This window comes from Anas platyrhynchos, chromosome 5, assembly GCF_047663525.1.
Source record: "Anas platyrhynchos isolate ZD024472 breed Pekin duck chromosome 5, IASCAAS_PekinDuck_T2T, whole genome shotgun sequence".
Classification (NCBI taxonomy): Eukaryota; Metazoa; Chordata; class Aves; order Anseriformes; family Anatidae; genus Anas; species Anas platyrhynchos.
Genome location: NC_092591.1, coordinates 46,881,776 through 46,909,486, shown reverse-complemented (window position 1 = coordinate 46,909,486; position 27,711 = coordinate 46,881,776). Strand labels below are relative to the sequence as shown.

The 27,711-nt window shown below is 41.7% G+C and overlaps 2 protein-coding genes across 5 annotated transcripts in view; one reads left to right on the top strand and one right to left on the bottom strand.

The window, feature by feature from the left end:
* AP2A2 (adaptor related protein complex 2 subunit alpha 2) overlaps positions 1 to 22,743 on the bottom strand; it is a 48,766-nt gene extending 26,023 nt beyond the window's left edge. For 2 of the 4 annotated variants that reach the window (XM_027459676.3, XM_027459677.3), the window contains exons 1-2: positions 22,532 to 22,743; positions 7,994 to 8,062 (exon numbers count right to left, since the gene is read on the bottom strand). In XM_027459676.3, coding sequence (XP_027315477.1) covers positions 7,994 to 8,062; positions 22,532 to 22,598 — 136 coding nt within the window. In that variant the 5' untranslated portion in view covers positions 22,599 to 22,743. The remainder of the gene's footprint in view (positions 1 to 7,993; positions 8,063 to 22,531) is intronic. The other 2 variants (XM_027459678.3, XM_027459679.3) reach the window with 1 other exon arrangement.
* Positions 22,744 to 22,954: 211 nt separating this feature from the next.
* The window catches only part of CHID1 (chitinase domain containing 1), a 103,586-nt gene continuing 98,829 nt past the window's right edge, over positions 22,955 to 27,711 (top strand). The window contains exon 1 of the mRNA XM_072038957.1: positions 22,955 to 23,091. The gene's annotated coding sequence lies outside the window, so the exon portion shown is untranslated. The remainder of the gene's footprint in view (positions 23,092 to 27,711) is intronic.

Here is a 27,711-nt window from a genome sequence, read left to right as displayed (position 1 = left end):
TATGCTCTGCAGTCAAGGCTCAAAATGTTATCATCCTACTGACAAAGAAAAAGCAGCTTTCTTCTGTATCATGTGCTAACTGAGAACAGTGTTGTAAAATTGGTACCTGAAACACTTTTCCTTAAGACAAGAAAAAAATATTTCATGCCTACTTTGAAAAGCCTCTGTCCCTTATACACAGCACAGGCAATCTGAAAGTTGTGATTAAGAGGAAAGCTTAAATTAAGCCAAGTAACAGACATTAGATCTCTCTTTAAAGCTTTATTAGTCCCCAATATGTTATTTCCATCTACTACCACCCCCCCTTTTATTTAAATGCCATTTAATTAGCTGTGCAATTCAAAAAAAGAGCATTGCAGCCAAAGGTCTCACTGCATTCATCTAAATTCAACTGTGTTTTGAAGAAGCCTTTGCTTCAGGTTCTTACTGAAATTTTAACTGTTCAATTCCTCTCCACCCATGTGGCATTTACTGAGTTTAAAGGCTCTATTTTAAACATCACTAACAAGTCATCTTGCTGAAGTCCATGCAAAAATAGCACAGCCCTTCCCAGCCCCAAGCAAACATCCTGAAAACAAAAGCAGAAGGAAGTTTTGCACATTCTGTGTTATCTTTATTGCAATACACAATCATTTCTTTCAACTCAGCTCATTTTTAAATGCTTCCACGAACATTTGCAAGTACTGCAAATCAAGTCAGCAGAAACAGGAAGGATCCAGAACACACATCAGCAGGTTTTGAGCACAGTGGGCATTTCAAAGACTACTTGCTTTCCCTGAAAAGTTTGCTAGATCTCTTTCAGGCAGCATTCCAAGAGGGAAGAATAAGGCACAAATGCTTTACAAGACCTTTTGGTTCCCAGGCAGCACCTTCTGTCCATGACTTGGATAATGAGTTAAAACACAGCATTTGCTTTTGAATCTTACTCTGTACACTTAAAAACCACCCTGCTACACAGCTACAGAGCCTGCTGCCAGCCGGAGGGGGCGGGAAGGCAGTTTGGTCCTGTAGGGTGCTCACTGAGGGACAGAGTGAGGAAGCCTGGCAAGTCTAGTCCCACTAGCAGCCCAACGGTCGACTGCTATCTCAAAGTCTAGATATACCGTAGAGTTAGAACTTCAGTTGTGACCTATACAAAACACAGCAGCTAACATCCTGAAGTGCTCCTCTGCATTCAGTGTGCTTCCTCCTTAGATGACTTCAGCTGTGTAACTTCAGACACTGACCTGTTTGTGCAGCTGGCACAGCAGTCCAGCAGGTTACCGTAACAGAAGGCCTGCTCCTAGCTTGAAAGCCAAAAGATGAAGTTGTTTTTTATGGATGTACCTAAACTTTAAGGCATGACAAGATTCGTCTTCCTCTGAACGTGATACAGTCCAAGCCCTCTAACCAAAAGGCTGAATATTTGTGACTGACAACTCATACCAATCCATAAGGTGGTATTTAGCGACTGCTACTACCACCAAAACAGGATTACTACAGCATCCCTACAACTCAGTTGATACTTGAAGCCTGGTTTTGCTTCCAACAATTCACTCTGTCAGTGAAGACACTATTATTTTACTGTCAGATTGTCTCCCGCTTGTCTAAGAGGCGTATGAAAGCAGTGTGACTAAAACACCAGACCCATCTTAAATAATGGAAGGCTGCTTACACAGCATGGCAGGAAAGCAATCCACTGTCACACAGCTTGTTTAAAACACATATTTAGAGGCTTGGACTTTTTACGGATTACTGTGTAGTTTGGGACAACTTGCTCAATCTTGGGAAAGCAAGTAAGCTGAAGTTAAAAACAAAAACGGATATTACAAACTGACACTGGTGTTCCTTCTTCTGCACAAGCCAAAGCTTAGATTCAGTAGGATGTCTTAAATCCAGCAGCTACTCCTTTAACACAAAACCCATTAAGCAACAAGAAAAAAAAAGAGCCCCAGTGTCAGCTGTGGAAAAAAGAACAAGCTTGAATCAAACAGTAACCAAAGCCCATTTGCCTGCAGAAACAGCATATAAATCTGTGGGCAGTTTCACTAGTATACAGGTTTTGCTTTGAGAGATCAAAATTAAGCAACACATCAATAAACCAGGTATTTTTCACTCAAGAAAGCAGATGTCCTTTACAAAGCAATTAATACTCTGACAGCTAGACTTGAAGTCTGGCTCAAGCATGGGAAAAAATAGTTTTATAATCTGAAAACTAAACAAATGGATTTATTTTTTTTTGTTTCACACAACTCCTACAACTTCTGCTTTATTACACTCGTGTAGTTTCTTTATACAGCATTCATCTTATCTCAGTTAATGCAGAAGTATTTAAAGCAACCGTCAAGGACACACTGACCTTAACAACACAGCTTCCTCACACTGAAACAAGAGACAAAGCCATTTCAAGTACAGAGATCCTGGATTCCTCCTGAGCTCAGAGCACAGAAGCCAGATCCAAGCCCAGCATCAAGACATACACTGCACCAGTTCAAGAAAAGCATGGCTTTTCCACAGATGTGCAGCATCATCCCAGCCTGTTGAGCACAAGGGCATTTTAAGCAGCAGCTTAACCCAAACATAAGGTGGGCAACAGGCTTGCCAGCTACTTCTGTGAGAGTAACAAGAGTAGTAATATTCACATGCTCATAGAGAGAGCCTGTCTTACCAGCTACATGGAGTGAGGGTCTAGATACTGCCACAGAACATGCAGAAGAGTAGAGAAGTCTAGAGGGAGGAAAGGATACCAGCCTCTTATGTTGGGCTCAAGCAAGAACATATCTGTGACAGGAGACATGACTGCCAGCTGTGCTTCTCGCAGCCGTCCCTTTCTGTGATTGTAGCAACTCAGCCAGTCCAACTGCTGCATCTGCAGACAGGTAATTAGCACAAGGCCCCTGCACACACCATAATTATTTAGTAGGAGACTCCATCTTAAGGGACTCCATCATACATTTGCCTTAATCCAAACTATTTAACAAATACTTTTTGAAAGTCAGTGCTACATAAGAAGGAATTGGGTTAAATTGAATCATCTTATTTAAACTGAGGGGGAAAAAAAAGCATTATGAAGGTCTGGTTATTTTTATAGTCTGCAAGGGAGAACCATGCAACTCAGAGCCCCCGTAGAAATCCTGCAGCAGAAAGATACACAGCTATCACCTCCTCGCACCCTCAAGGACACAAACGGTTACACAACAAGCAGTCCAAACTGGCTTCAACCACATTTTGACTTTTGTTTCTGTTTTTTCTTCTGAGTATGTCAAGTCATTGTCTTCAGCTGAATGATATTTTTCACCTAAAATCCACACAAAGTAAAGAAGTATACATGAGGGGAAAGTTGAGTCACATTTCACTCACATTGCTCATTGAACGCATACTGTTATTTATTCAGAACTGTTCAAATTGTGCTTAGAGGATGTTATGCGCAAGGTAAACAGGCTGAAGTTACTACACTGCTTTACTCACAACACCTTGAGCCTCTGATCATTGCCTGATTGACAGTTCTACACAGCTGGAAGCTTCTATGGTCATTTCTCCCCTGCATCAGTTAACTAGAGAAGAATTTCCTGTGTCTGTACGTTTGAATATTTTGGTACTTAAGCCATGAAATACCTTGCAAAACTGAGGAACAAAATTTCACAGGTCTTCATGAACTGTGCCATCAGCAGCTTTACCCTACAGCAATACAACATAGCAGAAGAACTACTTATATCAACCAGAGAATGCTGTTTTAGTCAACTAAGAGCTTCGTTACTGCCAAGTTTTCTTACAGTTAGTTATACAGTGGCTTACATTGCTACTTTCCTCCATCAGGAGGGAAGAAAGGAGCAGAAGGGAGCAGTGAGGACAAGCTCTATCACTTTAGGCAGACTTGTACTAGAGGCTACACTAGCGACCTCTGAATACCTGTTCATTCACACTTTGTTTCTTTTTTTTTAAAAAAAACAAAACAAAACAAAACAAAACAAAAACACCTTTTGAAGTTTTTGCTCACTGCAAACTAAAGAAGGTCTGGTGAGAGCTTCTACTTTCATTAGTGAAAAATTGACAAAGTTTTGCAACCAAACTGAAGTTTGCCCATCAGTCAAAACAAATTAGAAAAAAAAAAACCAACAGGTACTGTAGCTTCAAGTTACGTTGCTGAAAGCACTGAATTTCTACATTAATGTGACTGCAGCAAAGTTTCCAGTCAGGCATTAACCTCATGATGACAGAATAACATAGGCAAAATTAATATAGGAAAGGCTGCATGATGATCTGTCCTGTCTAAATATTAAGTAAAAATATTTAGATACAGAAAAAACCTTCAGAAATGGTGAGAATTGGTACTGAAGTCTCAAGTAAAGAAGCTCAGAGATAGCTCAGAGCTTCCAGCAGAGCAGCTTTGCAGAAATGGCAGGGAAGTTTGGAATCTGTTTGACTCTTTTAGTCAATTCAGGCCAACCACAACAGGTTGGTAGGGATGTTCCAGAAGAATACCAAGTCAGCCTGACTAAAAACTACAGTATATTATAGATTTGGAAAGAAAAGGCATGTGAACAGAAGTCAGTAGCACAACAAAACTATAGCTGGGAATTAAGCCATTATTTGCTCCATTATTAGGCAAGTTGACTAGTGAAGCTGTTTGAGATGGGGAGAACGTCTCTTTGCACTTATGACTATCATCTAACTTGTAAATTTTAACTATGAAATTCTTCCTGAATAGTACATAATTTGTTATCAGAGTCACATAAGCTTTCCTCAGGTTTTTATGTGCCTCTAATATGAGAAAGGATGGCTTTGTTCTGTCAGCAAGAGCTGCAAAGCAGATACAGGTCATTAATATTGGTGGTAGGGGGACGGTTGGGCTGGATGATCTTGGAGGTTTTTTCCAATCTTAATGGTTCTGTGACCTGTAGTTGTCAGAGGGAAAAAATATAACCTCTCAATTTTGCACATTCCACATTAAGACTGAATGTTGCATTGGAATTGGCTTGTCCCTGCCAGTTTATGCTACTCTTGTCAGGACTTCCCAACTGTGACTGGGAGCAGTCTCTCTGACACCGACTTTTTGTCTATTAATCTTTCAGCTGAGGGATTTCTGTAGTCTGTCTGCAAAGATCTAGAAGTTAATGCTCTTAGAATAAACTCATCTAAATTTCCATTACAACTCAAGGTGAAAAATGAAATACGAATACTGTTCTATGGTGACTTGGTTAGCAGAGGGGCAAAAGGCACCTTCATAGAGAGTCTAAAAATCTGTTCTCTTCTTGACTAAACTTCTAAAGCCAGGTACAACTAATTCACCTGTCTTCTATCTAGGTGAATTCAAGGCTTCCATAAGAAGAGCCTGCCTCATGTACAGACAGAAGTGGCCCTCTTGAGCATAAGCTCTAGCAATAAAGGAGGTATTATTTGTATTTAGTTTGTATGTATACTTACTGACCTATGAGCTATGTTCCACAGTTGAGCGACCAAAGGCTCAGCGTGCTAGGCCTTGACATACAAATGTACAAATGTCAAGAGGGCTCACAGAGCAAGTAGAACAGAAAAACAGCAAAGCAGTAATTCACCCAAGTCATCAACAGCAGAACACTTTTTCTCAACCAGTAGGAGTCAGGTAAGACATCTCTAGCACATAGACCAATTATGCCTGTCAATTTCAGGCATAATAGGCTCTTCTACTTTGGAAAACATAGTATTCTCCACACAAAGCAGTTCTCAGACAATACAAGCTGAAATACATAGATTTTCCCCTTATTAATAACACCAATTCTTTTATTGGAAGTGAACAAATCTATGTAAAAGGAAAGGCTGTAGCATTCTTTTTTTTGTTCATTTTGTGGTGTTTTTTGTTTGTTTGTTTGCCTCTGCCATGATATTAGAAGAACCCAGAGTGAAATCAGAGGAGGTTTTAAGTAAAGCTTTCCTGATAAGATGGTAGAAAAATTTCAAGAAACATTAGAACACCTAGGCCCTGAGGTGAGTCCAGTTAAAAATCTAGAGCTTCCAGTGAGTAGATAACCAGCTGACTATATTACCAATTGAGTTGCTTTCCAAAAACAATACGGAAGTAAGAAAACTATACCCTGTAAGTCTGTGGGAAACACTAAGCCAAAACAAGAACTGGCGTACATCACTTTCAGGGGTCTTCATCATCTCTGCTGCGTGCAAGACCATTTAAATTAATCCAATTTTAGTCCAGTTCAGGAAAAGTTGGAACAGAATCAATACAATTCTCAGATTCATATTCACTCTTGTTAGGGATGTAGAATGTGGTGCTCTGATAGAACAAAAGTTAGTACCTTCACATGTGCACTGCAAGGCACATCCAAAACAGGACTTGGCTGGGACTCCCTTAAGGAATTTTTGCCTCTCAGCAAACATCTTTAAATGACACAAGCTTAAGTTTCAATGTTGTTTTCACTCTCCCCTCCCATCAAGCACGTCAACAGTACGTGACAATTCACAAAAAAATACATATACATGCAGATACATACACACACGCATTTATATAATAACCTCTGTCATAGGGTAACTGAGTAAATACAATGACTTTCCAAGGGAAAAGAGGAAGGTTCTCATATTCACCCTCGTATGCCGTTATTTTTCACTTCCTTTTCACAGCAAAGCATCTAACACTGATGTTGGACTGATTTTTGGCAGAAGTAACAGGCTTTGTGTAGTTTATTCTAGAGCTTGTTTTTCCCCATCATTTAATCCAAGAATAAAACTTGTGTCCATTCTCCAGTCAGTGACCAGTAGACATCGCCTTCGCACACACTGAGCAACCAGTACATAGCTCAAGGGTCTACTAGACACTTGTTTACAAGATTAACAGCCATTTTTGTTAGTTCCAACTGCATGATCTCATCTCCAAGTAAAAGCATAAAATGGTGGCATTTTAATAAGGCAGTTTAATCTCCAAGCAATATCTATACTAGACACAGTTAGTATGTCTTGCAGATAAAGATGCTGAATTTAACTCAAAACAGGTTAAGAAGTTACAGTACATGTTTAATAAATTAACCACAGAAGTTTCATGTTACTTCATCTGTCAATTCATTTCACTTTGCCATATTTCCTTATGAGATGCAACACTTAAAAAAAAAAATCAACAGATTTATATGAAGTTCAGGAAAGCTACTTCAGACTTTGGTAGTGCAAAAAGCATACCAAATAGAAACATTAGTCAAAGTCAGAATAGAGAAATGAAGGTAAAAAAGGCTTAATCCAAAATCAGCAAGTTCTGAAGCCACATATATGAACTCCATGCTGCAATGCCTTATCTAGGTGCACACACAGCCCCATATCTATTTAAACAGAATGTTTACCATAGCCACGTCTGCTGGAATTTCATTTAAAAACATCTCAATTACCCTTCAAAATCTTTAAAATTTGAGGCCACATACAAAACTTGAACACACTTATAGCATGAGTATTACTATGCATTGCTTAAGAAGTGAATTGTTTCCTCTTGGAATTTACGAGTATAGAATTAGTCATTGCATGTATTTTGTTTCATATGAATAACCTTTACTGCTGTTACTTATAGGAGAGGTCAAGACATATGGCTTATCAACTACGTATTTTTATCTTAAGTTTTCCATAAGACAATTTAATACATTACTTCCCTAAGTGGTTGGGAGTGGGAGGATGGTTGAACATGTACTGTTTTAGTAAAAATAATTACACCCACTCATGTTTTCTCAAACTAGTTTGTGGCCTCCTGGAAAAAAAAAAGGTTAAGTAGTCACATGGTTGGGCGGAAAAGTATTAGAAAGTTTGTGAACACTATCTCAGCTCTTTGATAGAGGAGGGAGTTTTCTTTCCTTATGGCTGAGTCACAGGACTGCAAAGAAGCTCTGTGCTTAAGAGAACACCTTCAGTAGCTATTGTAACAGTCTGTGCTAGCATTTTGCTTATGTCCACAGCTGACAGAAAATCTGAACGTATAAAAGCAAACAAAAACCCATACAAAAATGCCATGAGGAAAGCAAACACTATAGTTTAAAACAGTCAAGTCACTTACCTTTAAATTTTGACCGAATGTTTGCTAGTTCTTTATTTATTCTCTTTATCTCTGCTTCTTTGCTTTTGCCTGCAATCAAAAGAACATATATGAGGATACAGTGTCTACAGCCCTCTGCCAACCCCAAGCTTCTTTACACCCAACTACATTGCATGAACATACAAACATCAGGAGGAATTACTGCTCTCCCCCCCCGGCCCACAGCAGCATTTGGAATAGATGAAGGGAAACATCAGAGTTAACTTCAGCATTGCTTTATTGGGGAATCTGAGTAGCTAACAACACCTCTACATTTCAAAAAGTTGTACTTGCAGACTTGAACTATATAGGGCTTTCATGTCTAATCTGAGATGCCTTTATTACTGACTTGCACAAACACCTCAATTCCTGTATTCTTTGGAGTAAAACAGGAAGAGAAGACAGAATGACTTCTGATTTGATTACTAGGTTGACAGTGCTCTTAAAGAAAGAATCATAGAATCGCAGAATGGTATGAAAGAGAAACGAATCTTCCTAAACAACTTCTGTTGCTCCTCAGCTTAAGGAGCAAATTTACTGTTTCTCTATTGAATAGTCATTCAAGCAGCTTTCAAAAGAATACCTTTACATTCTTAATGGGCATTAAAAAGGAACAATAATAAAACTATGAGCACCACAAAGACTGAAAGACCTCAGACAGAAGGGATACATGCTTAAAGTTTACTAGACTTTTGATATATCCCAGCAAAGTCACCTTAGAAAACAGAAGTATTTACAACTCCCATTTTCTTAGATGTCTTTACCACCTTAGCCTCCTTAACAATTTATATTCCATAGCAGCTTCTGGTTGTAAGGACAGGTATTAGGTTTTACCATGCCAAGTTTAATAACCACAGAAATAAGCTGCAGCTTCAATTCTGTTGATGCAAGCTTGTCCAGGTAATACTTAAATTGTCCGAACCAAACAAGTTCATTATTTGTTAGCATTTTGTCTTTCAGGGACAGATTCTACAATGGTCTGGGTCTGTTATCCCCTATCAAAGTGAGCATGGTAGGATAAAGCATCCAACTCAGGTATCATATACAATTGCTTGAAGCTTGAGGGAAACAAATGAAGCCCATTCCAGCAACTCAGAACTGGCAGCTGCCTCTACTCTCTAACAAGCGTATTGGGCTACAAGGTTGCGTACCTAAGTTCCTGTCCCCGCATGAAAGTGATCCACTTTGATCTGCAGGGGCAATCAGATGCCCCACTGTGACAAATCCCTTTCCTCACAACCTCTCTGATCACAACCACAGCCATGTCCATGCAGGGAGGGTACAGGACAAGGCTTGAAGAGCAGATCAGGACCAGCACTCCACAACACCTCCAGGCTCATCCCTTTCTGCCACATAAGCAGAACAACTCCCGGCATTTAAACATCGTACTACATTTGAGTGTCCAAACTTCCCGTGCCACCCAATGACTTTCTCATCCCTTCCCCATTCCAAAGATGGTCTGGCAGCAGGATGCCTCTGTTTGGATCAGGAATTTAACCAGTTTTCACCAATATTTCATGCAACAGTTTTCTTCAAATTAAACATGGCCTACCTAAAATAAGCTGGTTTTAAAGCTGTAACAACACTCTCTGCATAAATGGACGCCAACTGATAGAATCTAAAGCTTAAAGTGTTTTCTACCACAGATTTTAGATTTGTCTTAATTGGATTAGATTATTTGTCCTGTGCACATGCCAGAGATAACCAGGTGTTCATGTCTAAGATACTTGTCAGCATTAGGAATTCACTACCAGACAGAAGCAAGTCTTTTGTAACATATGCCAAAGGGATACAAGTGTTCATGTAAATAAAAAGCATTCCAAGTTTCCTAAGCTACCTTCAATCAGCACTTTTTCAAACATGAAAATACTTCCGTTATTTTCAGCAATTAATCTGTTCCAGTATAATAATAATAATAAAGAGCGTAATGTTTTAATTTCTAAAGCTACCCATTTCTTTCCCCCCTTTACCAAGCAAAAGGCATATTTCATTTTAAAATGTTACCATTGAGTCCAGAGACCGTGTACTTCAGTTAGATAAACTGGTCAGAGAACACTGACCTCAGTCTGGGATATATTCAAGTTGGTGAACTTGAGTAGAATATTTAATTACCTAAATTCGGAAGCTAGGTCCTTGCTGTGTCTTTAGGCTCTGTCTGCAGGTAAAACACTGCAATATTTACTGCGAATTATTAGCAATTGTTTCTCTAACCTCAGGAAGTGAGGCAATAATCACTGAAATTTAGAATGGGGAGGAAGAAACATGACAAGTACTTCAGTCTCATACAGCTTTTTTAAACCCCCAAAAAAATCATGGCTTTAAAAACAAAAACAAAACAAACAAACAAACAAACAAAACACCTCTCTATCCATTACACTCACACGTTATCAGTTACTGCTAGAAACCGTTTTCTTTGTGTCCTAAGCAAGCAATAGAGTAGTGAGGGAAGCTAGACTAAAATACTTTAGGAATCTGTGAAGTCAGCACCCTTTGGTAGAAGCAGATTGCAGCCTCAGCAGAAGAATAAACAAAATCCCCCACGCACAGCTGCAACGGTGAGCTGTCAGGAAGACCCACACCGAACAACAACCTCAGGTCTGAAGTTTTGGTTTCATTGGAAACCAAGAACTTGCATAGCACGTGAACAGAAAAACAGCCTGTTTTTAGTAATTCTTACAGGCCGTTCTATTTTGAATGCGCTATGTAATCTCATCTAGACCTTGACAAAACACCAATACCATAGCAACCAGCTGGTGATAAAAACTTAACTCCCCATACTGGAGCCCCAGCTTGGATGATTAAGTCCTAAGGTGCCTCCTTACCGCATTGATTTCAGCCATAAAGCATCTGGAAGTAAAGAAATTACTTCATCTCTTCCGAGTTTCATTTAGCAGGCTGTTGGAAGCTTGTCTAGAGTGAACTGTTACAGAGTGCAGCAAGCAGGCTCACTAACTGCTTCTTCCATTAAAGCTGCTACTTTTACAGCTACTCAGAAAGTCACCTTTGGGATTATTAAGATCAACAAAGCTGCTGTTAGCTGAAGAACAAGAGTAAAAGAAAAAAATATTTTTTTTAATCTCCCAAAGTTCACTTTACACTTAATAGTGCAACTAAAATGGTGTAAATAACTTTTAAGCTAATGAATGAATTTCATTGTCAGCCATTCCAAAGTCAAGCAAAAGATCCTCTCGATCCTCTCAACGTCAACATTTAAGTTAAAATTAAGCTGAAATACCTTAACAAAAAAACAAAACAAACAAACAAAAAAAAAACACAACAACTCACAAGCACAGCACTTCCTGAAGCCTCCAGCAGTTACACTGCACAGTAATCTTATTCAAGCTTAACTTACTGTTCATATAAGAGGATGACAAAGCAAAATAAAACCTCATAGTGGCAGGTAGCTTCAGTTTGTTATACGTATAAAGAAAAGAATAAAAAAGAAAACAACAACGACAAAAAACTAGCATCAATTTTATCTAGATCTTCCTTTCCCCATGAAGGAAGCTAGATCTTCCCTCTCCATTAAACAAAACATGTTTAACCAACAAGTTTTCCTCACGTTACTCAGGCACAGTAACAGTAAAGAATTTCTGCATTATTTACTTTTGCCATGCCTAGAAATACTTCAGCGTCCTTAGGGATGGTCAAAAATGAAGATAAAACCACTGCTGACAACAGCTGAAGAAGTTCTGTACTGCAGAACTAGAAGCTTGCATTTCAAAGCTTGCAAGAGCAATTGCTCCACCTGTCTCATTTCCAGTCTGTTAAGCAGCTTCCCATTTCAAGAAATTACCTGAGCTGTATTCCGACACAGTATGCTATAGCCAAGCTACTCAACTTACAGGGACTTCTCAAAGGTAACATCATGTGTATAAACTGATGGGTACAGCAGCAGTTAAGTTGGAGCACACGATCTAGTCTACAACTTCCTCGTAAGGGGGTGTCGAGAGGCAGGAGACCTTTTCTCCATTAACACCAGCGACAGGACCCGCGGGAACGGGGTTAAGCTGAGGCAGGGGAAGTTTAGGCTGGACATCAGGAAGGGGTTCTTCACAGAGAGAGTGGTTGCACACTGGAACAGGCTCCCCAGGGAAGTGGTCACTGCACCGAGCCTGACTGAATTTAAGAAGAGATTGGACTGTGCACTTAGTCACATGGTCTGAACTTGGGTAGACCTGTGTGGTGTCAAGAGTTGGACTTGATGATCCTTAAGGGTCCCTTCCAACTCAGGATATTCTATGATTCTATAATTCTATGATCACGTTCTGCATGAATTCAGGCCATATCCTTCTCACTTTGATTTATCCAGTCTTTTTCAAGTCTAACAAGATGATAATTAGATACCCATAGCAAGTTATTAAAAGAGGTGACTTCAAACTGGTAAGTTTTAGCCCACTACTCTGAAGAAGGCAGCCACAGGCGTACGACTGCTGTTAGCATTCTCCAAGATGAGTACCTGAGCAAACGGGTACCCAGCCACAACGTGGGCCCCGACGCTCAGCAAGCGATTACTTCATAGCTGGCAGATTGCCACACTTCAGGCTCCACTGTGCTGCCTGCTGCCTTCATTAGGCAAGGTAAATTTAGCCTGCGCTGTACTCTTATCTTTAATTATCATCTTGTTTAACAAAGATATACTAGTGAACATCAAAAGTCATCCAGCTCTTCAGGGAACCAGTTGCTATCCTTAACCTCCTGGTAATCCAGGCTTCGGGCAGAGCTTCAGGAAGTATTGCATGAACAACAGCACCGCACCTAGGCTGGGAATTCTGCATTAAAATCCACAGAAGAATGAGAAAACAGAAAAGTTAGACCAAAGGGATTGTCGAGTCTGCTCACTTGAAGAGAACAGTTTAGACATAATCTAATACTAACTTGGCAGGAGGACTGAAAGACTAAGCAAGTACTTCAAGGGTGGAATTAGTGGGCTACTTGTGGCTCATTTAAACAGTGACCTGCTCCAGCAGGATTAACTTGTTGCTGCTGCTGCTCTCAGGATAAACTGCCTAAGCCAAGACTGATGCCCCAAGTGCATCCATGGTGATCAGACAGAACAGTAACCAGTTCTTAGCTTTTAGACAAACAGACCATTTAGCATATTTCTGACCAAATGCACGCATTTCTTTCCCTAAGGAGCAGAGAAGCACTTGTTCTACCCAAACCTGAGGGGAGTGAATTTCTGCAGGCAAGATTTTATTAAAAGGCTGGTACGCTGACAACGTGTACAGCAAAAGATTTGCTGTACAGAAATTTAAATATTTCCAGTACTCACCTGGTTCTGATTTGTTCATGGCGAGCAGCCAGCATAATTAAGCCCACCCTCTAATTGGTGTATTTTGAATTTATGCACAGGTCAGAACTGTTACATGGTGTTGCTTCTTAGCCTTAATTGCCCTATGGCCATCTGATGATCCTCTGATTATAGCCGTGCCATTATTAGTGTGAAGAGCTATAAAGCACGCTGGGTAGGAGGCTCGATTAGCATGACAAAGAGCTCGCCAGCATTCTGTCATGCTTCTTGAAGGTAAGTAGCATTGGTTTCTATTTGTGGCACTGCCATTTGTCCAACAGAACACGTTGCTCTGTTCATATTCAATTATTGAACAGGCTTTGAAGACATGACAAGCTGAGTTTTCTGTTTAGGAAAGCAGCACCACAAATACCATCAAGGCTAAGAGCAGCAGGTTTTTCCCCTCCAAAGTCTAGAGGCCAAGAACACCTATTTGGGAACAACATAAAAGTTCTTACTCAGAACAGATCCTCCGTGTTCAAGTTCTTTCAGAACTGTTAGATGCTTAAGACAGTTACAAACCTGTCACTGTTTTCCAAACATAAGAACTTAGAATCATGGAATGGTTTGGGTTGGAAGGACCTTGAAAGACCATCCAGTTCCAACCCCCTGCCATGGGCAGGGACACCTCCCACCAGCCCACGTTGCCCAAAGTCCCATCCAACCTGGCCTTGAGTACTTCCAGGGATGGGGCAGCCACAGCTTCTATGGGCAGCCTGTGCCAGTGCCTCACCACCCTCAGAGTAAAGAATCTCTTCCAAATATTTAATCTAAATTTATCCTCTTCTTTAGTTTAAAAGCATTCCTCCTTGTCCTATCACTACACTCCCTGCCAAAGAGTCAGAGTGACTCAGCTCCCTCAACCTGTCCTCACAGGAGAGGTGCTCCAGCCCCTTGATCATCTTCGTGTCCTTCCTCTGGACTTGGTTTAATAATTCCACATCCTCCTTTTGCTGGGGGCCCCAGAGCTGAACACAGGGCTCCAGGTGGGGTCTCATGAGAGTGGAGCAGAGGGGCAGAATCCCCTCCCTCTCCTTGCTGGCCATACTGCTTTTGGTGCAGCCCAGGACAGGGTTGGCTTTCTGGGCTGCAAGCGCATGTTGCTGGCTCATGTTGAGCTTCTTGTCAACAACCTCCCCCCCAGGTCCTTCTCTCCTTCTCCTCAGAGCTGCTCTCGATCCATTCCCCACCCAGCCTGGATTTGTGCTTGGGATTTCCCCAGCACAGGTGCAGGACCTTGCACTTGGCTTTGTTGAACCTCATGAGGTTTGCACAGCCCCATCTTGAGAGGTGCCTGCCCAGCTCTATCTGGATGGTATCCCTTCCCTCTGGCATGCCGACCGCACCACACAGCTTGGTGTCATCGCAAACGTGCTGAAGGTGTGCTCGATCCCACTGTCCATGTCACCAACAAAGATGTTAAACATCTGTTAGGTTTTCCTTAGCCTCTACATTAGGAACATCTAAGCTGACTGGCAAGTGAGGTGGGAGAGATTCCACAGTCAAACTGCGATAAGCCTCCCTTCAGCACAATATGTTGATGGAGTTTTGTAATCAGTTTGGTTCAAGGCTACTCTTAAAAGACAGCAACTCCAGACCATTCCTTGGCACTGCTCTCCCCCTGCACACACATTCCTGCTACCACCTTGTACTGCTGCAGGTCAGGAGAATCAGGCAGCCAATACTGCCAAAAGCAAGCTGTTTATTTAGTGTCCCAGTAGTAAGTCTTATCAGCTTTACCACAAGAGATAATGCCAGCAGAAGAGAGCAGAATACATGACCAGGCAGAGAGCAAGTTCACCACATTCACCATCTGAACACACTTTAGGCAGCTTAAAGCAATCAGATTATCCACTTGCCTTTCCTATTGCTAAAAAAAGCTTACAAGCATGATGCTAGGACTACACCGTGTTCTTAAACCCTGCTCTGTCAGAGGATGGAGACAGAAAGTGGGTGAAAGAGAGAGCCCAAATCAAAACCTAAATCAAATCAAACCTAAAAATCAAAACCTAAACCAAATCAAACTAGCACCTCTGCAATAAAAACCATACAAATACAGGAGAATATTCATGTAAAACTAATGAGGGCACTTGTTCTTGCCTTTGTGATGAAACTTCTACAGTCTTGTGTATCAGTATACTAAACTATTATTTTTACCTGCCAGCAGAACAGTCATGTTATAGCTCTATAGTATAGATTAGACATCTCCCATGCAGATCATTTACTGCATTTCATGAAGCAAAACATCAAATCCATCCTCCACCTCCTCCCCCTAATCTCCAAGACAGCTGGTTATTTAACACCGCAGGTGAGAGTGCTGAAAGGCAGCACGTCACAGGGCAGTGCAGCAGAGTGGTCTGCTTGCTGTACGCCTGCAGGAATGCTTCCAGTTGGCTAAACTATCAGAAGGAGTTAATTACAGGTTCCCTTGAATATGTCTGGAGAAGGATGCTGGTGCTATCCTTTACAAACTCGCTGTGAAACTAATCCAAAGCAACTAGTATAAGATACCATACCTTTGCAAAATGTTAGTGTGGCTCCAGTTTTGTTCAAAAAAAAAATAATCAAACAGTACAAGGCTGCAGAACAACAAGCTTTTTGCTTAATGATTGTTAACATCCTGATATGAACAAAAATGTAAGTACATGCTGTTCTTTCACAAGACATTTGATCAGAGGGAAACAAAAAAGTGTCTGTGTCCCTTCTTTCTTCCTTGCCTCCAGCCCCCACAAAAACAACAATTTGGAATGGCACAATGACAGCTGAGGGCTGCTGTGCCTTGGGACATCCTGATGCAATTAGGTATCCGTTGCTGCAGCGGAAGAGATCAGTGACCTAGTGATCACACTTAAGACCTCTACAGACCTCACATTTCCAAGACATTGCATAACGAGTGAACTGAGATTCACAGAACTGACTTCTTCCTCCAGTATGTCGCTGGAGGCTGGTCACTATAACAACGCTTCTCGTGAAACAGCAGGGAGTCACAGGCTTTACTGTAATCCAGTAATCCATTAACTCCTTGTCCTCCTCAAGAAAGGGAAATAAATGAGAGAGAACACAGCAGCTTCCAAAACCCATCAATTTAGATACTCTTAACTGATGTAATTTAATCATTTTAAACATTGTCATGGATGTTTTCTATAACCAGGCATCATATGTTAAGAAAAACAATGTAATAGGGTCATGCACTAAGACCAGATTTTACCCCAAATGAAGTGAAAGCTTACTGGAAGCTCATATCTTAGCAACTTTATGAAGACTGAAGCATCCATCTGACAATTCAGTTGACAGAAAGACCTTGACTCTTATGAAAAGAAGCTTCAGGCTAAGATGATATACAAATGCAGAAGCACAACATTAGTCTGGCACAGAAAGCAGCTCTTCCTCCTTCCTTGACTGATCAGCATTTTAGTGGCCATTTCCTTGACTGACATTTTCAGACCGTGCTGTTACACTCCCTTCACCAGGGTAAGACAGCATTTGCACTGAGGAAATTCAAGGCACTGCGGACTCTTCTTCACCTCAGTTCATGTTCAAACAACAGAGCAGTTTGAGGCTCACCCAAATTCTCGTCATTTCACTGTCACATCTAACCTGGACTATATCCTACGCAAGCTCATTAACTGATGCAGCTAACGCCATGTTCTCTGCAGCAGCCCCCAGCTTCCTCTTCCCTCAGCCCTGATGGGCTGCCTTTATCCAAAGCATCTCCAATTCAGCAGTCACTACACAATTCCATTGACTCTAACAGAGTGGTTGGATGTTAACATGAAAGATCCTAGCTCTTTACTACCTCTCATCTACTGATTATCATTTTCACCTACTTTTCTCAGCCAAACGTACACAAATTCAACAGTGTAAAAAAAAAAAAAAATCAAAAAGAAGAGTTCAGTGCAAGAAGCAGAAGAAAGCAAAGACAGAGAAGCCACATGCAGAACTCCAGTTTTGTTTTACACCCCCACCCCCTCAGACTAATCTCATGCTAATTGTGCTTTTCCTTAGATCACTCTCCTGCAAATAGTCGCAAGTGATGCAAGACCTGGTGCTTCTCGAAGCTCTACATAGCACCCTCTCCTAGGGTCTTCTTTGGACAGACAGCGACAGGGAAGCGTCTGTATTGGAGGAGTGGCCACAGCCTCCCAGAACAAACAGGACAGACAGCGAATCGATAACACTTGCCTTCACATTTCTTCTGAGAGATAAGTAGTCTACACATACACAGCAAAGTCCTTGACTGTCTACAGAAGTAAAACAAGTCCTACTTTAGAATTATACCCCCTGTAGTTAAGAACCTACACCTCAGAGGAGCACGTAGGGGCTTTAGTCCACACTCTGAAAGCCACGTTACTGATACAGCACCAAAACAAGCCCTATGTGCCCAACTCACCCTATGTGAAGTTTCTTTCACTGTGTAGCTGCTCTCAGCAAACTCTGATCTTTAAGCTCACGTGTGCCCCTCTCACACACATGGGTATGGCACTTCATTATCCTCTGTCCAGTCAAAAGGGTAATCAGCATATGACCAATTGCACAAACCAGCCTTTTTTTTAACCCCCCACGTGCCTATCTGTAACCTGATGTTCCTTACCTGACGTACCCATCCCAATTCAGTGAAGCAAACCTACTGAAGACAGACTGCAAGAGGTCTGAACAATTTCCCTGCCTAGTACAAATTAGAATTAATGTGTTAAATTCTCTAAGAGATAGTTATTTATTTAATACATCTGTTAGGTTTTATTTAAGGAAAAAATATAGCCCAAGGAGAAAGAAGCGGTATCAGTACAGAAGAAGAGATACGGAAGTATTTTGAGAACTAAACTAAAGGAATCCTCCTTCCCTCTGTACAACTTTTACAGTATCACTGAAAATGTAAGACAGTTATTGAAAGCAGGGAGTGAAAACAGGAACTGCCTTGTCCTACAAACCTGGGGCAAAAGCACCTTTTGCCTCTGTGTAGGCCCATTTCATCAGCCCAAGAGTAGATGACTTCATAATTTTACAGTGGAGGATGGGATTACCAGTAGTATCTTTAATACTATAACAGAAAGCAGTCCTACACCACCGCAAGCTCTCCTAGTTTTCCTGGTGAATGGCAGATAAGACTGCTGTTGCAACAGAACTGCCTGAGTGACAGATGACTTGGAACTTTATCACCAGATAAGCATAAAGCCATTCTCACAAAAAAAAAAAAAAAAGAAAACTGACCTATGATGATGCATCTAGCTGTTTAATCAGTAAAGACAGCTGAAGAGTTTATAAAGCACCATCTTGCCTTAACGAGATCACTTTTTGTGTGCATGTACCAGGGAGCCGCAAAAAAGATTTAGCATACTTGAGTTAAAAACAAGCATTTCTTAGAGGGCTCCATATGCTTGTGCGCATAACGCATGCAGGTTTTGTTGGGTTTCAGCTCAAGGCACTTCATCCAAGCAGTGACAAGTGCTCTTCCAGAGCTGAGATCTGGATGGCACTTCATCAAACCTCTGGTCAGAGCTTTACAGCTCCACTATCATCATCACCATCTATTTTGCACTACAGTCCTGTCTTGCTATTTTCTCAGTAGGCCACATTATATAGAAGTTAATTACCTGTCCTATCTCAACTATGTGCTTCAGTTCAGCTTTTAACCTTTAGTTTTCTTGTCTCTTCTCTGGGGTCTACAAAAGACAAGAGCTAAAAAACTTTTTGCTGTACTATTCTATATATGTTACAAAGCCATCTGCCTGGGCAAGCTTCTAGAAAAGCCCTTATCTCTACCAGCAAGCTGTCATGTTATTTTCACTTTTCTTAAGAAGTCTTTTCTCTCCACCAAGCAAAAACACAAATATATGCAAAATACATGGCCTACAACAAGAAGTTGTCCTGAAATAAGACTCTGATACCAGAAACTGCAGAATAACTTGTTTTCTTACACTTAGGTTTTAAAAATGCACTTGATATTTGTGAATATATGTGAAGAAAGAACATTTCATTTTGAAAATGTCAGTGAGTATTAGTGTTTCATATACGTAGGTCAAAGTCAAAACATTAAGAAGCTCTTCCATTTCTTAAAAAGGTTTTGCAATTTTTGCTGTAAGTAGTATTCTTAAAAAAAAAAAAAAAAAAAAAAAAAAGCTTTGTAGACATGAGAAACCAGAATATCTTAAGCAGACTTTTAAAAATCAGGTAGCAAGTCAGTCTTGTGTTCAAAGTCATGGCATAGAAGCATTTCACACACAGATCAGGAAGTTTAACAGATAACGCAGGTGCCTAAAAACATGCTTAACCAACAAAGTAACAACCAACCTTTAACTACTAAATACAGACCAGCAGTGTTAACTCACAACCAGCTAGAGTTGTAAGAACTGAAAGTTGCTGTCAAATATGTTTTTTGAAGCTCTGTAATAGACTTGTAAAAATAGACAGGGAAGATGAGCGTGACTCCCAGATCAGTAATTTAATAAATTTGTTTGAGAATACATTGTTTAGCGCTGCAGATGCTGTAGGTACAGATGACCAAGAAATAAAACTTGATGTAAGATTAAATATTTATAAAGATAGAAGGTCTAAATTTACTGAAGTCCCTCTTGAAGTGTTATGCTGTTACCATGGAAACATGCTGTACATCCACCTAAGCAGTTAGCACATATCTACATTTTCATTATTCAGCAACATCTATGATGCAAATTCCTTATCTGCGCAAAGTATTTCAGAAAAAAAAAGTCCAATTTATAATCTGGAAAGATTGTAGGCAAATTAAAAAATTCAGGCACCTATGGCAAAGAGATGGCACCTATTAAAAGGAGATGAATGAGTCAAAGACAAAAATAAGACAAATTTAGAATAGCAGCAGGTATTTGGCACATCAGTACAAGGATCAGATATTTTGTTTGATTTTCAGGCTAGAACAGAGCCTAAAAGCTGCACTTGGTGTCTTGTTTCCCTCCCATCCCAGAACAGGCACATTTTCTTAGATCTCCATGTCCGAAGATCCTGTCAGCTAAGCAGCTGTTACTTTCTGTTCTTGACAAATACCTAGCTCCCCACACTGAAATGGGAAAGATGGAACTCAAGTTAATACCAGTGTTTGCAAAATGCAAAGTCCCTAGAGAGTGCTCTTCAGTGTATTTGGGAATCTTACTCAGCATAGAACAGACCATGGTTAGCTGGCAACACTAGGAGCTCCCTTGATGGAAGAGACGCAGGTGTCATTGAACAGCTATTTGTAAGCTGCCTAGATCACCTACCAGTGGGAACTATCAGCTCTTTCACACCTATTTAGAAGAGGCAGTTGCCTTCTTCATCATGAAGATGAAAGATACAAAGGTAACTACAGCTTCCAGTAGCTGGAAAGGGACAGAACTATCTGTATATGTTTAAACAGATAAAGCATTAACATCTTATTTGTTTCACATAGCAGTTAGTTCTTTGCCACTCTTGCAGACATAGAGAGCATGAGTGGTTTGCTGTCCAAACTGGACAGACAGGTGGTTGTTTCATCCAGGTTCCTGCACTGTCTACACAATGGCAAGCCCGTGGAAAAAAACAGTAATTTCTTCTTCCTACTACCTTAAATCTTGTAATTCCGTATCTATTAATGTATGTTAGGTACCTAAGACCTTGAATGTTTCTCTTGTCTTCAGAGAAATTGAGTAGAAGGAAACACAAGTGGAGGAATACTGACCAACTGCAAGACATAAGAGATACTTGAAGAATAAAATTCTAGTACTTCTAGTGAAATGAATGAAATAAGTCATTCAAAAAGACCTAAAACACATCAGCAACAAAGTCTTACATTATCACCAGGTGAAACTATGTTACACATGCAGCTGGCACACAACAGTGGTGTACTAGAAGATGCTCAGGAAACTGGGCCAACCAGCCAAAGCACAAGAGTGAGTCAGTAACCTTGAACTGATAACACCACATTTTGTATGTGCAGAAGGCCTTTAAGAGCGAAGTCTGAAGGAACCTAAGGATCTGAAACTCGGTTATGAAAAAATGCTGAGACAACGCCTTCTATAGAGAAGATTCAGGACCTTGAATTTTACGTACTAGGCTATAAATCCAGATCACCTGAATTTAGTTGAAGGAAACTGCACATTTAAGGGGTCTCATTTTATCAGTCCACTTTTCTCTCCAGTCTTTTCTATTGCTCCTGGATTAATTCTGAAGTCATCACCACAAAGCCCTCTGAAGGTGGAGACATTTCCAAGCCAGTTTGGTTATCCTAATATGCGCCTAGCTAGATCGCCATGATTTTACATTAAATTGTCTCCAAATCCACGTTTATCTGTCAGACACGAAGCCTCGATGACATTCCTTTTAAAATAGCCTCAGGTAATCCGGAGCCGCGCAGGTGGACAAAATATATGGCCGTTTCATCACGCCAACCACAGCGACCTTAGCCCTTCCCCAGGCAATTCTTGCCACATCACACACTTAGATCTCTGACTTCGATTAATATTAAACTGCTCTCTCATGCAGGTCCCGGGGCTGGGAAGGAAGGCAGCCAGCCCCCAGCCCCACCAAGCCCTACACTTCTCCTCTCTGCCCTCTGCACCACAGCCCTACGCAGAGGGTCCCCGGCCCCCCTCAGGCCACGCTCCCTCAGCGATTACAACCGAGCAGATCCCAGGAGCTGCTTTCTATCACAACAGGATTTGAAAGCAGACTGAAGCCAAGCGTAAACACACCCAGCGAAGGCCCTGCTCGCTGCCAGCCTTCCAGAGGCCTGCTTTCCTTCAGGGACGTTTTGCATCGAGAGCCCGCTGCGGCTCTGAGAGGCGACCGCCGGTGCCCACCCCGGCCCCAGCCGCCCACCGCCGCCCTTTGGGATCCCCGACGGGCTCCGAGCCCCCCGGCACCCCTTTTCCACCGGGGCCTCGGCCACAACAAAGGGACAACCCCCCCACACAAACAAAATCAAGCCGGCCAGACCAAAAGAGCCGTGAATTAACCCCAAACCCGCAGCAGAAAGCCTTCGGCTGCCCGCCTCGAGCTCTCCTCCCCCCCCCGCATCTCCCGCCGCCCCCCCGGGGCGCGTCGCCATTTCGTGAGGCGGCAGAGCCGCGGGCGGCCCGGCGCGGCGGCCAGGGGGAGAGAAGGGAGCCGAGGGGGGGAGGACGAGGGAACCCCCCCCTACACCCCGGCCCCAAAACACCCGGTGATCGCCCGGCCGGCGCAGCACGGCACGGCCCTGCCCTGCCCAACCCAGGCCCCACCGCGCCCCGGCCGGCGCTCACAGTTGCGGATATCGGAGATGAAGACGGCCAAGCCTCGCATCCCATCGCCCTTCGACACCGCCGGCATGGTGGCGAGCGATCACGGCCGCCCAGCGCCGCGCCAAAGCACCGCAACCCCACCGCCGCTTCTCCCCGCGGGGCTCCTCAGGCCGCTGCCGCCGCCTCTGCTGCGCGCAGGCGCCGCGATGGCTCCCGCTCCACGGCGGGCGGCGGGCGGCGAGGCTCGGACACCCCCTGGCGGGCGGAGGCGGCGGGGACCCGGCCCTGCCCTCCCCGTGTCCCCCTCACGGCCCCCTCACGCCCCTCTCGGCACCCCCGGTGCCGGTGTTGGGGGCTGGTTTGTGGGGCACGGCCTGTAAGGGGTAAGCGGGAGCCGCAGGGTCCTTCTGCTGAGGCGTCGGTGTCTCCTCAGGAACGGCCTAATCCCTGCCTCACCCCCTGCCCCCGCTGGTTTTAGTGATGGGTGAAGGAGGAGCGTGTGGGTTTTGCCTCAGAGAGTGTTAGCTTCTGAGAGAGAAGGAGAGGGACAGCAGATCTGACAGGGAAGTAGGATTTCAGCGGTAAGTTTTGATCTAGGATCTTATTTCTGAAGTGTGGAGAGGGAGGTACTGACTCCTTACAGTAGGATACGTAAGACCATGGTTTCCCCAGCGCGGGCCAACGCAGGACGCATCTCAGTCCTACAGCGAAAAATGGGCCCCAAAAGCTGTGCATGGGATCTCCATCACAAGCCTTGCATAGTTAGAAGAGCTGGTACATGCAGATCCTGTCACAACCCCCTGGGGTAAGCAGTGCAGTTGCTCTGCATTACACGTGGCAATTCATGCTACCCTGGGCGTGCAGGTGTGCAAGGCCAGAGCCACATGTCTCCCTCGAAGGCCATGAACCTGCAGAGCAACACAGTCCCACGCCACATCTGCTCCTGAGATGGAAAACATTTCAAGGTTAAACTTTCTTAAACACACCAAAGAGGTTGGACTGCACAGAGCATTTAATCTCACCAGTTGAAAATAGATTCAAAGGGTGTCAAAACTGGCCTAGTCCCCCTAAACCACAGTGTGTTGAGAGGTTCAGTCATAACACAAATTATTAGTAGACTTAGCAGGTTATAATGACCTCTAGAATCATGGGATTTAAGACTACTGGAGACCACTCAGGAATTTATTTAATCTGTTTTCTTGTATTCTTCAAACTATTTCATTTTGCACGGTTTTTGTTTTGTTTTTTGTGTTTTTTTTTTTTTTGTGTTTTTTTTTTTTTTTGTGTGTGTGTGTGTGTGTGTTTTTTTTTTTTTTTTTCTTCCCTGCATTGAGCCAAAAACTAGATTTTAGTCACAGTCCGTTGTCCAGAAAGGCATAGTTTTGATCTGACATCATCAAAAGGTACCAAATGTACTGTTTCTCTGGGTAGTTTGTTCCCATGGTTAATGCTCCTCATTTAAAGCTCGCATCTTACTTAAATTTATCAAGCTTCAGTGCCCATAAGTTAATGATATATTTTTCTCTCATAAATAGAGAGCTATGCAATACTTGATACTCTTTTTCAGATAGTGGTGGCACACTTCAGCCAGGTCACCTCTCAAGTGTCTTTTCTGCATGTTTTCAGGATACATTTTTACACCAGTGCTTTTCAGTTGGATATTTATTAGAAAGAGAAAATGATAGCATCTGGTAGTCAGGAATGTGTCCTTTCCTCCCTGGGCATAGTAGACCAAGTGCAGCTAGTGGCAATTGTGCACAATGCAGCTGCTCTGGATAAGGAAGTTTAGATGAAGAAAATTGTGCTTTTTCAGAGTTTTATAATCAAATACTGATGTTTAACTATAATTTCCATTTACCTTCAAAGCTGAAAACTTAAGATTTCACTACATAGGAATTCCTTTTTTCTGAAAAACAAACAAACAAACAAACAAATATTAGAGTTAAACAAAATAAGATGTTGAACTAATTTCTACTCTTGAGAGCAGAGTGACACTTAAAGGCTATGTATATCAGTTCTGTCTGGCTGCATTCCAGTCAACACTGCAGCTGTAAGATGTGCAGGTACACTTAAGCAACCTTTTAAGAAGGAACTTAAATACAGCTAGTGGAATAGCTGTGGCAGTACCAATCACGTTATGGGTTGTAAATTCTGTTTCAGAAGGGGAGTAAATATTCAAATAGAAAACCTACGTGGAGCTCTTTAGTGTTATAACTATTTCATTTTTAACTGACTCAGTATGCAGTACGCATTCCCCAGTTATTTTATATCCACCTCCTTTGACTGACATTTCAGTCTTTACTATACACATTCTTGCTCTCTTTTTTTTTTTTTTTTTTTTTTTTGCGTCAACAAATTCTTATGCAATTATGGTGAATGCCCCTACTTCCTCTTAATTTAGAGCTCACTAGCCAATTTCAGACAGTTTTGGTAGGGAGAAGATAAAGATTTTACATGAATAAACAGCCAGTTAGAGGAAAGAGAGCTCGTAATGGTCTCTAGATGCATTCTGACTGAAAGAAATGTAATGCGAGCCCAATGCGTTATTAGAGAGCACAGAGTTCACACTAGATACCCCTTACAAATGACCTAGTTGATATATCTGGAAAATGTTTCAGTTTGAGCTCAACATCTACAAAACACCAGTTTGTGAGAACCCAGACTTCATCAGTTCCATATATCTCAAGATGACGTGATATTTAGAGATTGCCAATTTCCAAAAAATCAGCATTAAAGTGGAAATAATATCAAGAAATGCTTTCCTATTATGCAAGATATTTTACAGCACATTTGTTTGCCAACAAATCCACAATGTCTATATCCTCCCCAAGTCATCCATAAACTGCTTTAATCTTTTTCAGAATTTCAATATCCTTTGGTACAAAGACTTGAAAAATCAGTCTGACCTTCACAAAATTAATACCATTAAGCTGACTGGTTTCAGCTGGTGAGTATCTATCTGCTTGTGGGAACTACAGCTTTTTCTGCATTTCTTTTTCTGCCTGACATTTAGACCTGAGTGGTGGCTTACAGACGAGTTCATCTCCTGCTCTGGAGCTTTAACTGCTGTGCACAGTGTGGCTTCCTCTTTAGTTTCTGAAGCCAAAATATGATTCATTTTTGAGTATGATTACACATCATTATGAGGAATTTTAACACCAGAAATCATCCAACACTCAGAATAATTTACAGCCCATACTGTGCTTGGTGCTGCCACAGCTCTTCTGCTACCTACAGCTACTCTTCACCCCTACCTGACTATCTGCCAAAATCACACTAGAATAATTTGGACAGCTTTGTGCTTAGGATATGAAGTCATGCACTGTGGTATATAGCTGGGTTGCCAGCTTTTCCTACCACCTTAATGAATTTCTAGACAGAAAAAGGAAATTGTTCCTTTTCATTTGTTACTTCTGTCAGATTTGTCCCTCACCCCATCAGTTTTCTTCTCCTCCCCATGGTCATTCTAACCATAATGGAAGCAAAAAGATCTAAGGAGAAAATAGAATTGGTTTCTCCTTCTGTACGAATACTCAATCATGTTTCTCTACCTGATATCTAACATTCATTATCTATTAATGGAGAGCATAGGTTTATCAGCAATGTCTTCTGCCACTCCAGAGTATCAGATGTGCTGCTTTCAAGATTAAGAAACACAAAGTTAGGATAATATTGATATCACGAAGCCGTACATTTCTAGAAATTAGATATGGATCTATCTAGATCTTTTCTTTACAGTAAGCATCTCAATGACCCAAACAGTTTTGCAAAAACATAAAATAGAATATTTAAGCTTAAAATAAACTCAAAGAGAATAGACAAGATAAAATGAGGGTGAGCAAAGGGTCTATGGACAAGTTCCCCTTTGTCACCTGCATGGTGGCAGGGTAGTGCCAGGCAGCTAGGTAGCTTTGTGAGTTGCAATAAACTACATATAATTCCTTCTAGCTCATAGGAGTGTTTTCTTTTTCCTTTCATCTCTGAGGCCTTGTTCTGTTCCTTGTACCTATTTCTCTCAGCTGTCTTTCTCTTTAGCTACAGGCTTCCAAATGAGGCTATAGACTTCATTTCTTGCTGAGAAACCATTTTTATTTCCAAGCCTTTTTTTCCTGAGTATGCACAGTTACTCTCCAGGAAAGGAGCACACTTCTACTCTCCCCCAGGTGTCCTATCTTACTCAGGCACTATTTTTCAAAGGAATAGTAGTGTACAGACTGAAAACACAGAAGTAAAAGAAAGATACCCCCCTCTACCACCACCACCACCCACTTTTTTTTTTTTCCCCTTGGTAAAATGTGAGTCTCTGGAAGGACTCTCCAATACCTGGTAGATGTGTTAAAACTTCGGGTGCATCGTTACATCTAAGAGTAATGATCTGTGATTCTATTACAGGCAGCATGTACCATGTCAACTACCTGCAGCAAATCTTTGGATCTGCCTCACTAGGCTATGAGAAAGAGTGTCAGCAGGACGGTATAGTAGGAACGCAACACAGGAAATGACAGATTTCATTATAGAGAAGCTGGAAACAAACCTAATTTTTCATCCCCTCCTGCCTTATCTCTGTCTTTCCTGCTATTGAGCAGTGTATCCTGGAAATGTTTAAAGTTTGTGAAAGATGAACAACATTTACAAAACAATAGAAAATACAGTACCCAATAGATTGCGACTTCAAGTACTGCAGTTACGCACCCTTTAAATTTGGGCGAGTTTGTATTTAAAAATGTACACTTTTACACATGCCTATTATGCAGTCCTATAAGATTAAAAAGGCACCACTTCTTCGTTGGAAGCTGAAGGTTTGAGAGATGTTTTGGTGACTAAAAAAATAGGATGAGGCATTCCTTTTTCTTGCTTTTTAGTCTGCAAGGGTGTGGGTCCAAACCTGCTAATAAGCATCAGTTTTATTTCTGAAGTCCTTGTGAGAATTTAAGAATTTAGGGTACAGAGGAAACGTACATGGACTCAGCTCTTGCCAGAAGGACCATGCATCTGGTTCACGGACAATACTTTTGTCCAGAGGAAAAATGCTTCTACTTTTCTATTCAATGATGAAGAATGTTCATGGTGATCTTAATTATATAAGAAGGAAAGAAAGAGATGGATAGATCAGGAAAACTTGCAGTTCTGCTTCTGGGAAGTGACACCAAGCTCTTAACTAACGCAGAAAGTAGGTCTCAGACAGGCTTCTGCTGGGAAGC